Source organism: Saccoglossus kowalevskii, chromosome 8, assembly GCF_978046115.1.
Source record: "Saccoglossus kowalevskii chromosome 8, keSacKowa6.1, whole genome shotgun sequence".
NCBI lineage: Eukaryota > Metazoa > Hemichordata > Enteropneusta > Harrimaniidae > Saccoglossus > Saccoglossus kowalevskii.
The window spans coordinates 26,044,943-26,063,502 of NC_140648.1; the positions used below are offsets into that span (position 1 = coordinate 26,044,943).

The 18,560-nt window shown below is 38.3% G+C and overlaps 2 protein-coding genes across 2 annotated transcripts; both read right to left on the reverse strand.

Annotated features, from left to right (window-relative positions):
• Window positions 1–3,002: 3,002 nt before the first annotated feature.
• Window positions 3,003–4,554, reverse strand: LOC144363993 (uncharacterized). The gene is made up of 3 exons (XM_085502972.1): window positions 4,394–4,554; window positions 3,678–4,048; window positions 3,003–3,471 (listed from the first exon to the last, which is right to left on the reverse strand). Exons 2-3 carry the CDS (start codon window positions 4,034–4,036, stop codon window positions 3,393–3,395), a joined length of 438 nt encoding a protein of 145 aa, XP_085359098.1. The 5' UTR covers window positions 4,037–4,048; window positions 4,394–4,554; the 3' UTR covers window positions 3,003–3,392.
• An 8,909-nt stretch (window positions 4,555–13,463) lies between these two features.
• On the reverse strand, window positions 13,464–17,608 carry LOC100369650 (uncharacterized). Its single transcript, XM_085502973.1, has 4 exons — window positions 17,452–17,608; window positions 16,960–17,330; window positions 16,138–16,266; window positions 13,464–13,573 (listed from the first exon to the last, which is right to left on the reverse strand). The coding sequence occupies exons 2-4, from the start codon at window positions 17,316–17,318 to the stop codon at window positions 13,540–13,542; spliced, it is 522 nt and encodes a 173-aa protein (XP_085359099.1). The 5' UTR covers window positions 17,319–17,330; window positions 17,452–17,608; the 3' UTR covers window positions 13,464–13,539.
• Window positions 17,609–18,560: the final 952 nt, after the last annotated feature.

Sequence of the window (18,560 nt, forward strand, 5' to 3'; positions counted from 1 at the left end):
CGATTTTTCACCTTAAGGTCATTCCTGTTATCCTCGTCGCCATTTATGTAGTAACCGAGTGTTTGCCTATCCACCACCGCAAAGATCCACACAGGAAAAACGGCAATTAACACGTTAACTCAGTTTTATTCTGTGGAACTGCAGACTACAACTTGGCAAGCTTTGCCGCCATTACAAACTCAAAGGTGGTCATGTGACCACTAACAAAAGAACATCTAGCGTACTAAATATAGATACAAAGTTATCACACTGATGTACACATTTCGTACTGTATTACTGTCACAGGTATTTTGAAAAGGCAATAGGGTAAGGCAGATGTTAGCTTTGCCAAAGGCATATACATCAACTCAATAATAAAGAAAAACTTATTGTGTTGTATTGAAAAAAAAAATAATTAAAAATGAACAATAAGTTTGTCAACATCAACCTGGAAATTAACTTCTTTGACATTCAAACTACAGCTTTTAAAGTGACACTTCAGATAGACTAAGTGTAGACACAAATGCTCAAGAACTACTTCAACTCTGTAACAAATTATAAGAGGCTCGATATTGAAAAACAAACACCAACAGAGAGTCAACAAAAATTTGGATGCAGAAAATTATGTACATGTATCTTGATGAAAATGCGTCATATGATCAAAATATTACTGAATGTGTGTGCAAGCAAATTATCCGAATCAGAAAATGAAAAAAAATAAGAAGAACATTTTCTTCACCCCATAAGGGGACTTCGGCCAAGGAACTTCTGCGGCTTTCGTTGCAGTTTTGTCGACTTCATTGCGGACAAAGCAACCGAACTGATTTGTCGCCTGACCGACTTTTAGGCCACCATACACCTCCACTCCTCTCTCATTTCTCTCATCATTGCAGAAGAAACGCGGGACAGCCACTCTGGACAATATGTTCTCAAAGTTGTCTGGGCGAAACTCGCTTGCCGCTACCGACCTCTCGTATAGCTGTAAAAACGTCTCCCTGGCCAATGTCAATTGCGTACCAGTCTACAACAATATTATTCCTCTGTTGCACCTCTGAACTTTTATGCTCACGTATTTTGGTGGTTTGGTCGCCATGTTGGATCATTTATGACAAAATTTGCATGTTTTGAGGCAATCTCTTTCCCATAGGTCTTTGCGCTTTTACGTAACGCGCATCTAACTGTGCGGAGTTTGGTTTTGAGGCCGGCTGGTTCCCGCCTCAAGTGTCATGGCGTACCAAGCCACAAGAGGCCGGTAACTAGTAATGAATCCGGCATTCTGATTGGCCCGTCACTTTCTCGTTGCTTGTTCTATTTCCCTTGGTTACCTGACGGCAGCGCTTACGCTCGTGGCCGTTCAGGGGTTTCCTTTTACTTTCGAAAGTTGGGTGAATAAAAAACTGTTTCTTTTGTTATAAATTTTCACAGAAACAGCGAGGAATGTCAGAAACATGTCAAATGTGTAAATCTAAGCAGGCAGTATGTTTGAGCATGGAAGTTCCAGTCAATGTCAACCCCCACCCTCCCCACCTCGGGGTTTAGTGGGGGAATTGGAAATTATTGTTGTAAAATTTGCGAAATGCCCCACTTGGGGCAAGATGGATAGGCAAATCCCCATCCAAAACAAACCCCCACAATAGCTAGGTGATTTTCCGAACAATTGCGAGATCTCGCGAGATGCATGAAAGACCTGCGTCGAACGTCTGCCGCAAAAATCGAACGATTTGATTTTGAACTAGAATTTCTTTATTTCGCAGCTTACATTGACCGGCCGATCTTCGACAGAGGAATATTGCTTCCGAATACCCTTACTTAATCGAAATTGCCTATCATCAAATGTGGACAGCACATTATTAAGCATGGAAATGTCCCCGAAATACTTTCGCGTTTGTCGAATCCCACGCGAGGTTTGACGCGACTACTACGCTATGACCTTTGTTTGTCCTGTTTTTACGTTCAATTTCACGCATAACGCGTGATTCTCGCAGTGAACGGAAAATGGTCTATTCCCCAACCCTAAACCCTGGGGAACGCCACTGTCCGCCATGCTTGCTATCAGCAGAGTACTAGCGATGCTAGCGTTGACGGGACACGAAAGACGGCTATTACCCCACCTCCACGGGCACACTTTGGCGGTAAACCCAGTCTAATGCCCCGCATTTGTCCCATATCGCCCGAGGTGGGAGGGTTCGGGGTTGACATTGACTGGAGCATTACGCAGAACGGAACTTGGAATGTTTTCAAATTACGTCACTCAGTCACGTGCCTTCCGGCCGGAAAACCAGGAGCGTTTTCGATTATCGGCCTCGAGGCGCCCCGGGGTGCCTCGAGGCACCTCGACTAACGTTCGATTATTATTATGGAACAATATGGCGATTACTAGTTACCTGCGTCCCATTGACGCTGCAGTTCGGCGTCTTCTACACCGTTTGTTTGTGCTGGGACAGCGCTTCCGGGGACGACACAACGCCTGCGTCCTACCTACCATTCGCAAAGGACGCCGGGAACCAGCGAAGTTTTGAGGTAGTCCAAAACGAGTTTTACGACAAGTCGGCGCTTTGCGACAATATGAGTCGGCAAGTTCCGGACAGAAAACCGATCTGTGGAGACTCGTCGTAGGAGATTTTTTTTTTTTTTTTTTTGAGAACAGGCGAAAATTAATGCGCGCGCGGATGTCATCCATAAAATTAAATCGGTGTAGCCTAAACAATGTATTTTACACGCGTTTTATACGTCGCTATGAGTCCCATATCGAACAGGACACGGCGCGACGACTGCCGCCCTTTAACCATTTAGTTTTTCCAGAAATTATTTTGCGAGTTAAACCTTATCGCACCAGCCTAGGGAGTTATGAAGGGTGCTTAGAATATTTGAGAAAATACTGGAGAAGACCACAGTGCTCTCGAATATAGTTACAAATGGGCACACCAGAGTGAATTAAACTCAATTATCCATGCCTCTTCAGTTTTCAAATAACCATCTCTAACAATCATACACAGAAAGAAATATTCATACAAGCTGAACCATATGAATAATTGGGTATGTATTTATTTTTCAAACACATTCCATATAATACTGTGAGTAAAATACAATTTGTAACATCCATTCCTTCAACTATAAACAATGTATAGATACCATAAAACAGCAATACCAACACAGAAATAGAAATTGCGTTTATTTTGGCATTCATCTGACATTCAATGAAATTACTATGGAATCCCACAACCATGGCGAAGTAAATATTATTTCTATACACAAAGAATATGCGTCATCTGATTATAAATATTGTCTTACATATGCTGTTTAGTCTTGTATTCTGTATAAATAATATTTGTCGTTTCAAATTTCTTCCGTATACATAAACGAGAACCACATTTTTTACTGTGTTACGGTATTTCGTCTTTTTCTGGAGGAGGTCAGGTAGAAGGAGATGCGACCATCGGTGGTTGTTGCTGCGCTTGGCCATATGCAGGGGGCGGTGGACCAGCCGTCGAACTGCGGATAGAAAATATTCACGAAAAGTTAAAAATACTTGTCGATATTCGCCGACGACCTGAATAAGAATGTTAATCGCAAAGCCGTTAGTATGACTGTATTTAACGACGAAGATATTTTAGATTTGAAATTTATGGAGCCAACTGATGTCCTTTAATGGGTGTCGGATTTATTACTATATATACTAAAAATAATATAATACTAACCCAGGTGGGTAAGCGGGATCGTTTTGCCACCCTCCTGTTGGTGGTGGGGGCCCACCATACGTCTGGGGTGGAGGTCCATAGGCGTTCATCTGCGACATATTTTGTGTAGTGCTCGACACGACCGTCGGTCCACCACCAGGTTGCTGTGTCTGGATAACCGTCACTCGAGAATTGGGTCTATTATTGCATAACATCACCGATCCTACTATTATGAACACTACGCCAAAGATAAAAAGAATGAGGCCGATGAAAAACAACCACCACAGAACAGAGGTCAGTATGATTGATACGACCACCATAACGACGCCGCTAATAAGCATGCCCTGGGCCTGCTGGCGTCTTCGACTTCCATCGTCCATTTTGTCTTGGTTCTGAAAGTAAATAATAATAATCACAGACGAGAGCATTAGTAAACAAGGCGAGGGCCTAATACGACTCAGCAGGTTGTAGGACGGTCGTGTAGTCACGCAAGACAGTATGTAACTTTTTAAGCTCGATTCATGCCACCAGAAAGCACTTACAATATGCATTTATTTGTCACAAACATATTGTGTTACAGTCACATTTTGCCGTTTGCAAAATATCTCGTTCATTAACGTTCTCATAAACAGGTTTCACCCAGCACTAAATAGAAGACGACCCTATCACTCTCAAAAGTAATATCAACGGAAAACGGACAACCCACATGCTCGAAAAAATGTTCTCATTTCACTCACCTCAATTAGGATCCGAGCCAAAACTTTTGTAAAGTTTGTATTGTCGTCTGAACTCGACAGCGACAACGATAATGAACCAATATGTGCCTTTGTACACCCTAATAATAATAGCTACGTAGGATTATGATTTCACTCGCTTTATTTGACTCCGTTGCTATGGCGTCAAGACGCAAACACCTTAGTCAGGTGATTGTTTACAGCAATTCTGAACAAAAGATACTCGTGGCGTCCCTGGTTACAATTACGACTTTTGACCTGACGCGTGTGTTGAGTGTTAACAGGAGTTACAACACTAAACTCGTAATTCAAATTTGTGATCCTAGTAAGCGTCTCGCCACTACGGACAGCCGTGTTCCTTAACACGCTACAATCACTTTCGTAGAAGAACAACTCAAAATGGCGTGTAATGAGTACGCACAACGTCAAACAAACGACGTACAATATATACATACATATATAACAGTAAACACGGGATTTAAACAATTTTCATGGTCAGTAAATATCGAAGGTGCTAGGATAAATCATCGGCGAAAAATGTTGTTGACGACCACGAGCATAGCTTAACCTAGACTTTCATCAGACATCCTGGCCAATCATACACTATCACATAAATTCATGGCTTACTTTATTCTTGCATGACGCCCATGTCACATGACTGGCATGATATATTTAAACAATTTTTGTATATGATACTAGTACATTACATTCACGTATGGAAACATTCGCGTATTCACAAGAAAATTAGTTAAAAATAAATAAATATCATAAATCATACATACATAATTAAATTATACAAATTGTATATTTTGAATAACTATTTTATGCAATTTGGGAGGATTAAATATATTTTAAAAATATGCCGTAATTTGGATATCAAATGCCACCACCATTGGAAAAAAACATTAAAAAAAATCTTTGATGTTTAAAAAAAGTTATTCATTTTATTATTGACTTCCCGGTTATACACCGGCCAAGTGATTGAAAGTGCGATTTTTTAAATTAATGACTTTTCCCGGCCATACTTCAATGAAATGTAAATGAAAATTATCTGCTCAGAAGTAAGTCGATATAAGAATTAAATAGTCATTAACGAGTCAAACATTGGAAACTCTAACTATCAAACTAACTAGTGAAATATGCAAACTAAACGCATAAGACAATGATTGTGTTGATGTTAGTTGACATTAAAGTTAGCCAGGGACATGCACGAAAAACTGGTTATTAGTTCTAGGCGTAATATCAATGAAGGTTCTATGGAGATTATGCGGGTTGCGATAGATAATACAGATTGATGACTTATTCATTGATTGATGGGAGGAAACTCTCCAAAGCGCAATGCTCACTGCCCTTAAAAAAGATGATATTTTAGCTGAATCAATACATTCAGCCGTTGATATCGACAGTGTGGAATCGGAACGACATACGTAAGGTTAGGCAATTCGTTAATGTAAACTGAAACATAAGCATGTAATTCAAGTTAAGGTAACCCTACATCTCACAATGCAGTGGTCAACCAAGAATTGTGGGAACGATATGTTGTAACTGTGGAAAATAGCCAGAATTAGTATGCAAAATTATCTATTACACAATCAGTACAAATCATCACAGTGGAGTGACTTGCAATAACATTTTATTTATTGCCAGACAATGCCCCAGCACTTGCAGTATGCTCTTGATAGACATGGATAAGAACATTACCACATGCAAAATTAGCGAGAAAGCCTCCAATTAGTTGAATTTAGAAATTGTAAGAAAAGCAACAAACTGCGATGGTTTCAGCCACGTTCGCATTATATCGTCGTTGTACTACTTCTGTATTTCGAAGCAGGGTATAAGTCAGAATACTATTGAACTTGTGTAAACTGATATGAATAAGGCAAATAACAAATATTACATGTTTCAATTAAAATGCTTCATAGATAAGTGGTTCAGAAATTTAAAGTAATTAGTCAAATTGATACAGCATCTATGATTAGAAATTATAGTTACAGAGAAAAGGTCTAGTTTTCGAAATTGTAATGTTCATAACATATATACAGTGGTCTGTCTGGGTCAGACTGTTACCACAGCAGCCTTCCTTTCACGTCTATTTTCTCCGCCTTGTTTTGCTTAGCGACTGTGTCATCAGGTTTGGGTTTAGTAGAAATTCTGTTGCTCTTCGCTTTCATGAGGCAAGAGAGTGTCGTTGACCACACTCCTGGTATCAGTAACAGAAGTGTCTATTTTGTCTTGTGAAATACAGCTTGTGTTTGTCCCCAGAGGGATCAACTTTTTGAATGGGTCTACCTGTCACCCGATTGGCAGTTTGGACATCAGCTGATCGTACTACACCGTACTATTATTTGAGTTTGGTTACCTCTGCCAACTCTCAGAGTTGACGTTTTTCCACATCAAGGTGTGTGGGTACCACATTTCCGATTTGTATTGGATTATATTGTTACAGTATTGGACTTTACTCCTGAGAACGAATGTCCTCTCTCAGTGCAGTTAAGTTCTCATTGAACCATCTCTTTAAAAAAATCAATCATTTCAAGTACACATTATATTGTTTGTTGACATTTTATGAGGGAGTCAACATACTCAGTGGCGACATTATTGCCTGGTACTTAGGTTAATGCTCGTCCATTTAACAGATGGGCAATGTCAATGGAATATCATCCTTATTGTCCAAGGAAATGTAATTGTCTCATTTGATGTGTGAAATCTACTCCAGTCAGTTCAAGGTTAGACTTGCATACGCGATATCCAGATCCAGGAAGTGGAGCAGGAATTGGGTCAGCATTATGGTTTCCCCACGAAGCATGGACAAATGACACATTTGTTCGTAGTTTATTTGACAACCCGGCTTTGGTATTCAATATCATTTGCTTATTAACGTAATTGTCATCTTTGTTCCAACATGCATCGAACGGGTCTGTTCACTGTTTGTTATTATATCAAGAAAGTAAAACTCGCTGTTCTTTTTAAGCCATAAACAATAACCAACAGAAGCAATTCACGGATACGCCACAGACGGTATCAACAATAAAACGTTTGAAGGGAAGATTATTCCAATGTCGATAATAAATCGTAAATGAAATCCCAAATCGGAAAAAAATGTTGAACGTGCTTTTCCTTTTAACTGGTTCATTGGAATCGGTAAAACATCACAAATTCAAACAGTGCGTATGCTACCTTACTGATCACACCACGACCAATATCCAACTTGAAAACAAAAATCGTTTGAAAAAATGCTGATTCCAATGTTGAAAATAACACTTTTTATGAAAGTACCAATGACTGAAACATCAATTGTTATACTATCATATGTGTATAGTAACTTTAGTAGTGCGCCCTCTCAGATAGCAAAGAAACAAATCAACAAGGTGTCAGCCAGACTACAGAGACTAATCCTACAAATTCAAGGATAAAATTACAGCATAAAATATGTGTCAGGGAAAGATGTACCTCTCGCTGACTGTCTATCAAGATGCATATGAAACAGCCATTTGTCATTGACTGCATCCGATAACTCACTGTCAAAGATCTAGTTGTCCGAACTTTAATCCGATACATCACAAATGGATGGCCTAAGGAGACGAATTAATGCAATGTAATTACTCATGCAAATTAGCAGCATTGCCTGAGTTAACTATCCACAATAATGTGCTCAATGTAAGGCCCAGAAAACTTGATAGTTCAATTTGCTTTCCATCATGGCTGGTGACCATTGGCCAACCTTATTCACAGCCTGCAGCCTACCTGCCGTTGAGGGCAAGCTATTCATATATCAAGAGAACTGAAATACTGCATTTTTGAGGCTGCCCTGATTGTTTTCGATCAAGAGAACTGATATACTGCATTTTTTAAGTTGCCCTGGTTGTTTTCAATCATTGTAACTTTCAATTTCCATAACGACCAGGGATATTTTATACAGTTCAGTTGTTATTAACATGAATCCTCATGCCACTATTTTTCATAACAAATAGGGGAGTACTTATATATTGATTATTGATTTTCATAATTTAAGCCATGACTCAAGTTTATTAAAAATGACAACGAATTTACAAATATCATGAATAAATTATGTAAATTACATGCTACTTATTATGCAAATTAACCGCCATCCTTGACCAAAATCAGAGCACTGGCCTGACCTAGTTAATGATTTGTTTACATTGTTAATAGACTAGTGGTGCTTGTATCAAGTCACTTATGATTTTTGCCAGGAATTCAGGACCATTCCACCATTTTCTGCAAGACCTTAGCTCCTTCATTGATATCACTGTAGTCAGTAAGTCAGCTGAATTCTGCTTTGTAGCCACATATCTGATATCTGGTTGAACTCATTTATTTCTTTGGTTATATTTCGGATGAATATAGGCTAAGGTTTGTCACTTGTGATCCACGTCAGAGCAATCCGACTTCCACTCCATAGTGTACACGAGTCAATATTCAATTTTGGCTTCAAATTGGTTTAAACTGGCAGTCAGGTACCAATAAATCATTCTAAAAGTTCAAGTTAAGGAAAGTTGATCTCTGAGGTGGGTGATACACGGTTTTTAGAAACAACAATACCAGCTTTCATACACGTGATGTATATCACAGCTCCATATGCAGATTTGATGGCATTGGCAAATGAGTTTAGTTGATAGGTATGATCCATGGAGTTTCTACCAAAAAACTCTTATTTATAGTTATTTATTGTTTCAGTAAGCTAGGTGCAGTTTACTGCCAATACTCTTCCACCTAGTAAGGTAGGTATCATCAAGAAATGCATGCCATAAAGTCTTGGGTCGGAAAATAGATCGAGTGAACAATTTTTCCTGATAAGACTGGTGACAACAAATCAATGGGGTCATAAATGATGGTTGTTGCACTTACAACATCGCTCATTGTGAGTAATTGATTCGGAGGTGGCATATCTACATGTTTATACGAAGGCATCAGTCCAGGTATTCCTTCCCATACCGAGTATTCCTACCTCGACATCTTCTCGTCTATTTTCAACAGTGGTCATCTCTCTCAGCATGTCGAACTTCTCAAATTGAATCCACCTGACACCATTGTCTCAGTCGCATGTGTATAGTAATCAATAGTTTCAATGGTGTTGTTAACACTGGAAATCCAAATAAGTTCTTACAGTGGCATTAAGAATAAAACTGAATTAAACTGATGTGTATCAAATTCACTCTATGTATCGCTTGAGTCTGAGAGCCTCAAAAACTTTTTCTCTCCTCAAGTTCTAGTTTCACCTGTAAAAAGGCTTTCTCTATGTCAATAGTTGCAGCAACAGGGTTTTAACGAAATCTAATCAATAGAGATATCAAGTCATTCAAGGGAGGAAGGGACTTTATTTTTAAACTGGGCGATTTAACTGACTTTCAGCAACTACAATCATAGTCAATGTGTTTGTCAAGATTGTCAACATTGTTTTGTTTACATTCGTCAGCTGATATGCCAATAGTTTCCAGGTCCCAATATGAGGCTATAGCTTTCTCCTCATACCGAGTATCAGTGATTACATGTAAAACTTGAGCATTTGAGGTAGGTTGGCCCGACAAAAAAACATCCAAAAAATAGAATTCACAGCTACTCATCCAGACCCTCGAATGATACGGTCTCCGTCTAATTCCCAAAAAATAATCTAGGCCAATTAGAATATCTATATCAAATGACTGATCGATTGTTACAGGGTAAGTCAAAATATGACAAATCAAGTCAGTTGTCACAATTTCACCAGTCTGAGTATGCATATGGATCTCGCCTTTACATTCTTGAGAACTTTTCCTGATGACCCAAATGTTGACAGATCAACATTTTATGGGTGGGTAAACCCCATGTTGATTTTCTCAGCAAATCTGGTTGTAGCGAATGACCTTGTAGTCCCTTCATCAAATACCAGGTTGCCTTGAATACTGTTCCAAACTTTGACAGTAACAGGAACAACAGCTTTAAAGCGCGGTGGTCGTAGCGCAGCGTGTGTTCGAATTTCATGTAAATAAACAATGTATTTTACACGCGTTGTATACGTCGCTATGAGTCCCATATCGAACAGGATGCGGCCAGACGACGCTGCCCTTTAATAGAACAGGTCCGATAGGTTGGCGAATTTGTGAAGTTGAAAGATGGACGCATGTGTCATTAATGTTCATTTTCCTTTGCTTGCGTTGTGTTTCTGTCGCTGGTTGGGGTGATCACACAGATATTTGAGCTGGTTTTGCAGTACTGGGCGATCATTGAAATGAAGAGAAGAATGGTGTTTCCGTCCGCAATGTTTACAACTAAATTTCGAAGTGCAGTTGCTTACTACGTGATTGGCAAGGCAGGTATAACATAATTTGTTCCTCTTCACTATTTTTTTTTGATAATAGGATCTTTATTAACTGATACATGGCCATCGGCTCAAAACAGTAAATACAAAACATTTAAATTATTTACAATATTTCAGCGGCTTCCCTCCTGAGTTTCATAGCATTGAATACAAACGCCGATAAAGGATGCAGAAGTACATCATTTTGAGTTTTGAGTAATTCAATTTAAACTATTTACAGTTGGTGGGGTGCAGTAGTAGTGTGGGATATAGAGACATCTAATGTGATTATGCCAAGGAAAATAGATACTGTTTGAACCGTTCCTCGAATGTATTTATAAACACTTTAACATTTCCAACTTCTTGTGCATGCCAAGCATCATTATATTAAAAATTGAGAGGAAGTTTTGGATGTCACTGATCCGGATGTGTTTTGTTCTGGTTCCCAACTTTTCGATATTGTATAGCATATTGTAATATTTTTTGGAGTACCTTGAATTTGGCATGGACATTAATTTTACCCAATATTTAATGCAGATAGATAGGATTTCTCCCACATTCTCCTAGAATACTACTATTTGGTGATCTATTTGAAACACCAGGAAACATTCCACAGGCAAGGTATTGAACTCGTTCTAGATATTTACACTCTCTACAACCCCAGATTTCCGCCCCATACGTTAGTATTGGTAGTATCATTGTATCAAAGACCTTAAAGTAGGTTCTGTAGGATAGAGGGCATAAACAATTCAGAGCTTTAAATGGACAAAATAAAGTTTTTTTTCGCTTGCTGCGCCAATAGTTTTGTTGCCATTGACCAGTATTTGTAGTATGAAACGGTGTGGACCTCCATCGTTCGTTCCTTGATAAATGTCCCCGCCCTTGAAAACAATAATTTTGGTCTTGTCCAAGTTTACAGACATACTCCAGCGCTCACAATACAATTCTAGTTTATCTAGTAACCTCTGGAGTCCGACAACAGAATCTGATACAATTACAACGTCATCCGCAAATAGAAGACAGAATAATTCAATTAAATCAGAAGATAATTAAACACCGTGGTGCTCCAAATTATTCAGCTCATTACAAAATTCATTGATAAATTAAGAAGGAGAATAGGAATGGGCTTAACATACAACCCTAGCGAACACCCTAGGACACTGAAAGTATTCAGTATATCCGGTTAAAGTTTTGACACATGATTTTACAATTGCATAGATATTATGTAATACCTTAAACATCTTTCCATTTACTTCCCATTTAAGTAGGACATACCAAAGACGTTGTCTCTCATTATCAAATGCTTTGGAGAAATCCACGAAGGCCGCAGCAGTATAATTTTCCCCGTTTCTTGGTTATATATTTTTGAATAATTGCCTGAAGCAAGGATAAATATGTTGTCAGTTGTCGAGTATCCATGGCGAAAACCCGCCTGTTCTTCGTCTATTTTCCCCAAAGCATCTGCCCAAAAGTTTAAACGTACATTAAGAATTGACGTAAGAATTTTCCCAAAAATATCAAGAAGTGAAATTGCCCTGTAGCTCCCTGGATCAACCCTCGACACCTTTTTATATATAGGTACAATGATTGCATTTGACCAGTCAAATATCAACAAGAAGTGTAGATATGTCAATATTATATTTACAGAAGATTTAAAATACTCGCCAGGCAAACCATCAGGTCCTGGTGATTTATCATTCTTGAGCCGTTTGATGCTCTCAATTATTTCTATTTCAGTAATTGGACCATTTAATATGTCCAAGTCAATCTCATTTGCATAACTAAATTCATTCGCGGACTCCAAGTAACTTAACAGTTTGCTCTAATAGACGAATTCATTACTTATAGGTGCACAAGAAAAGAGTTTTTCAAAGTAGTCATGCCATTTGTTTGCTTGTTCACTATCTCGAGCCTCGCTGCCGTTGCTTACGGTACCCGGAAGTAGGTTTATGGAAAGCAGTTATTGTGAATCATAGTAAACTCGTGATATCGTCGGTAGGTCACTGCAGCTGCCAAAGAGCTTCCATGTGAGCTGAACTAATTACATGTTTCTGTCCTTAAATGTCTCTAAGTGTTTTATCATCATGAATTATATATTTGTATGTGTCATAGAATGTGATCCATTCCAACACCCGAAAATGTTGGTAATTCCCAGTTGCGAATTGTGCGAACTTGCTGACGGGTTACTACGTAGAGTTGAATTGACGCTGGAGCATTTGTTCGGCGCTTGCATAAATTTAACATTTTCTTGCTAACAGAAATCCCAATGGCAACGCGGAGACTTACAATATGACATAACGCAAATTGTACAAATTATACAAAACTTCCAGTATACCCTTCATATACAACTTAGCCACGTACAAAATTAGCGGAAAGGCCTCTGATATAAAAAGGCTGAATATAAAAACAATTTAACTAAAACCAAAAAACACGCTACGTTGGTTTCCAACACGTTCGCACTTGTGCCGTCGTAACACTTCATAATCCGTATTTTGAAAACAAGATAAGACTAAGTCAAAATGCTATTCAACTTATTAAAACAAAATGATGAGTCGTCACCTGCGCATGCGTCAGATGGTCATAGCGTGTCATTGTTTACAAACAAGCGTCTACCCATGAGCCTTTGCGTTTTCAACGTGTGTTGTTATCGTCGCTTGGGACTCAATTCCCGCGCGTGCGTAGGTAACGACCCTCTCGCTTTAACTGTTTACAAATATTGTCTTAAATATGCTGCTTATTCATGTATCAGTCGCTTGAAAGAAAATCAAAGCAACAGACTATAGAAAAAATAATACTATTTTTTTGTTTCAAATATCTTCCATATGCATAAACGAGGATCAGTGTTTCTGTAGTGTTAAGGTATTTCGCCTTTTTCTGGAGGAGGTCCGCTAGAAGGGCTCATACCACTAATTGAATTTCCATAGACGACAATGTTAACATATGACGAGATTGCTATATGAAAATGACGAAGAAAGTTGAAAATATGGCTCAAAAATGGGAAATCAACATGCCAGTAATCAACCATATGAAAAAAACTAACATGTTGGCCAGCTCAAACTCTTGCAAATCTCAGGTAAACAAGACACACCTACTGTATTTGGATTGCACCAAGAGAAATCACTGGAAAAACACCAAGATTAGAACATCCATTAACACACAGAATAAACCCACAGGTACACAGCCGCTAAGTAGTAAACAAAAGACCACATGTTGGTCTCACCTCTGACCCAGGTGATTACGCCCTCAAACAGGGAGCACCTGAGAAAAATAATATTTAAAAAATTTCATTGGTTCTTGCTGGGCATTTAAATTGAGGGCTACGAGCAGCCATTGGTTAATTAGTGGCATGAGACCTTCAGAGAAATAAGAAGGTTTAATAAAGTTCTTGTTGATCTTATATATGATGGAATATCATTAGACGAGTAATTTCCCATGCAAAAAAAATCCCCAAAATTTAAACCCTGGGAGTTATTTATCAAAATCTACCACTTGGTGGCGCCCTATACCCAGACAATTAGTTGTAGAAAGTGGCAACATACACACTCAGCATAACACCAAAATAGATGGTAGGCAATGAATATAAGCCTGATTATTAGATGCAGTACTGTAAAATATAATGTTCTCATTCACCACAAACAAGTACAGACCAACGTTTGGCATGATTAGTAATTTTAATTAATTTCTAGAAATAATACATAGAATAATGACAATTAAAAGTAGTTTATCACTATAATTTAAAAAAAAAAAAAATTCTACTGAATCAAAAGTCTCAATTCATCAGCTCATTATTTCTCCAATTAATTAAAAACAAAAAAACAATTCCACGGTATCTGCATTTAGGCCGGAGACCTGTGACGGGCAACCTTGGATATACCAAAACACAACAGTGGTTTGATTTACCATGGCCACACATAGAATTTGCTCAACATAAAATACTTAATCAAATCTTATGTGAAAAAAAGTAGTTCAACGAAACAATTTTATGATTTAAAAAGAAATAAAAATAAAAATATACAAACAAGAAAAGGATCTAAATATAAAATACTTGTATTACACATCCCTGATCAAATTAAATTCAAATCAACAGGATTTCTGATTAATTGGGGGGGGGGGGTACATGCACTGTTCAATAATAAACTCAAGATGGGATTAATTAGCTAAAAATTCACAAAAATTCTGAGAAAAGAGCAATAATTGTGAAATTGAAAGAGTTGTACTACTTGGCTAATATACTGACAGTATGCAAATCTCTTGTCAGTGACAAGATACACAACACAATTTTGAGAATTTATTTAAATATTTGGGATTTTGACCTCATTAAACTTTGAATACGGTACATTAGAAATGACCGCACTACAAATTGTTAAGTTTGTCTGCCATAATGTGAAAATAAGACAAAAAACCCATAAAATGGGGTTAAGCATTTTTCTCAGAATTCCTAGAGCCATTGAAATTAGTGGTGACATGAATAATTCATTGATGAATGAATAAAATTTTTGGACCAGTTTAATAAAAACATTTATATTTACAGACCACAGCCCAACCACAGCCAATTAATAAGATTAGGGCAAAAAATATACCGAATTACAAATTTTCAAAATCTTCAACCAAGATATAAGAGATTGACAGAAATGGGTGAAACGCATAGCAAAATATAACATTTCTGGATAAAAAATTACTCCATTGTGTCTAAATAGTTGAATACAAAGCAAGAAAAGTGGTAAAATAAAAATAAAAAAGATTCCCAGTTACTTTGCACTATACCTGCCAAATCAATGGAGCTGATCTCATGAAATGTGTGCTTGAACACACAACCTCATAATTATCAGATCTATGCAAGGTCAGGAGAGGTCAAAAATTATAATAATTAGGTCAAAGTAAACTTTGGTTATGTAAGATGAGATCTGCCAAAAATGACTAAATTCCAGTGAATAGAGCCATAATTATGGTTAAAACAACAACCTCAGGTGGTCCTAGGCAAACTGTTACTTCAGGGCTCATACCACTAATTGAATTTCCATAGACGACAATGTTAACATATGACGAGATTGCTATATGAAAATGACGAAGAAAGTTGAAAATATGGCTCAAAAATGGGAAATCAACATGCCAGTAATCAACCATATGAAAAAAACTAACATGTTGGCCAGCTCAAACTCTTGCAAATCTCAGGTAAACAAGACACACCTACTGTATTTGGATTGCACCAAGAGAAATCACTGGAAAAACACCAAGATTAGAACATCCATTAACACACAGAATAAACCCACAGGTACACAGCCGCTAAGTAGTAAACAAAAGACCACATGTTGGTCTCACCTCTGACCCAGGTGATTACGCCCTCAAACAGGGAGCACCTGAGAAAAATAATATTTAAAAAATTTCATTGGTTCTTGCTGGGCATTTAAATTGAGGGCTACGAGCAGCCATTGGTTAATTAGTGGCATGAGACCTAGAAGGAGATGCGAACACCGGTGGTTGTTGCTGTGCTTGGTCTGGTGGGGGCGCTATATAGTCTGCCTGTGGCGGCGGCGCCATACCATATTCACCATATACAGGGGGCGGTGGACCAGCTGTCGAACTGCGGATAGAAAATTAAAAAAATAATATTCAGAAAAAGTTAAAAATACCTGTCGATATTCGCCGACGATCTGAATAAGAACGTTAATCGTAAAGCATAGTGTGATAACGTCTCATTTATAATCACCGTAGCTTTATTACAGTTTTAGAATTGTCGTTAGTATGACTGTGGTTAACGACCAAGATATTTTAGATTTGACATTTATGGCGCTAACTGATGTCCTTTAATGGGTACCGGGGCAATATTTGCCCTGTCATCGTCGTACGAACATTATGCTAGTGTGTTTTGTTTGAAGACGTATATCTCACTTTTAATGTATGTTATGTTCATTTCTTTAGGTTGCTTAATAAATTCACGAATCAATCTGTCAATTAGAGTTGACAGATATTTTAACAAGTTTGCCAATTTGTAGAATTCTCTTCTTTTTCTTCGTTTCAGAATTTCCAATTATTATATTAAATGACTCTGGAGTCTACTAATTTTACTTGTGATGTTTTATATTACTTAGTATTGTATATTGAATTTCCGTTAGGCGGCATGACGGATTGAACGTAAAACACAAGCAACAATGCGTGTTTACAGTTATGATAACAATATACATAATACAACATTAATGTGCAGTCTTCCATTTGTAATTATGTCATTTGGTTGGCGATTTATTACTATATATACTAAAAATAATATAATACTAACCCAGGTGGGTAAGCGGGATCGTTTTGCCATCCTCCTGTTGGTGGTGGAGGCCCACCATACGTCTGGGGTGGAGGCCCATAGGCGTTCATCTGCGACATATTTTGTGTAGTGCTCGACACGACCGTCGGTCCACCACCAGGTTGCTGTGTCTGGATAACCGTCACTCGAGAATTGGGTCTATTATTGCATAACATCACCGATCCTATTATTATCAGAGTAATGCCACCGATAAACAGACCGAGGCCGACGAAATATACCCACCACAGGACACTGGTCAGTATGATCGATACGACCACCATAACGATACCAGCAATAAGCATGCCCTGGCCCTGCTGGCGTCTTCGACTTCCATAGTCCATTTTGTCTGTGTGCTGAAAATAAAAAATACCGTTTATGAAACCACCTGCGTATTATCGGCGAGGGCATGAGTAACCAAAGCTCAGGACTTATACGACACAACAGGTTGTAGTGAAAAGTCTTAGCTTCACTCACCTCGAACAAGGATCCGAGACAAAACTTTTGTTAAGTTTTTATTTCCGTCTGAACTCTAGACCATGTAAACCCAGCGACGACTGTACACGCTAAAAATAGCAGCTACGTCGAATTAGCGAGACATGGTGAGTTCACTCTCTTTACATTGCCGTTGCTGTGGCGACAAGACACAAACACCTTGCGCACGTGATTGTTTACAACAAACATGTTGAACAAAAGACACTGGCCCTATTTTCGTCATCCGCGACCTTTGTGCTGTCACGTGGTTGAGTGGTTTACAACATGAGCATACATACAGAGGTTACAAAATTGAACTCGATTTCCCTTCAAAGTTGTGATCACAGCAAGGGCCCCGCCACTACGGAGAGGCGTGTTCCTCGCCACGGCACAGCTACTTTCCTAAAACAAACAGCTCAAAATGGCGTGTAATGAGCACGGCGTAATTCTTAACAACGTACAATCAAGGGAATAAACAACAACTGTTGATTCAGAGATTTCAATTCAATAATATCACTGAAATAATAAATCAATGCATAGCCGTGTCGTGCTTTGGCACGTTCCAAAACTCGGCGAGCGTTGAGATGCTGATTTGTTACTGACATCGAGTTACGAAAACATCGAGTTATAAAACGACCATGCCCATATTTAAGAAATCACGTCCACTTCTGTCAGACCACGCCCTAACTCGATGTTCAATTAACAAAACTTGGAGTGACGGGCAATTTATATTTTTGTTTTTGTTGCACGTCCACATTTGCTAACTCGATCCTCGAGTTACGGGCAACCTTAAATTTTTGTTTTGTTTAACGTTGTATATTTCCCATAGTTTGAAGTTCGTTAAACTGATAATTCAAATTCGAGTTTCTTAATTGTTATTCACGACTTACTTAATGTAGATGTTAAGTAAGATAATTAATAGGTCGTGATTGTTTGAAAGTCTTTAGATTAAGGTGGGCAGAAATTCGTCATGTTAAAGGAGCTATGGCTCATGAATCAATAGCCTCCATCAAGGAATTCCGCATGTATATGTATTCATTGATGACATTCTGATAACAGGAGAGATCGAAGCTGAACACTTGAACAACTTAGAGCCAGAATTGAATAAATTG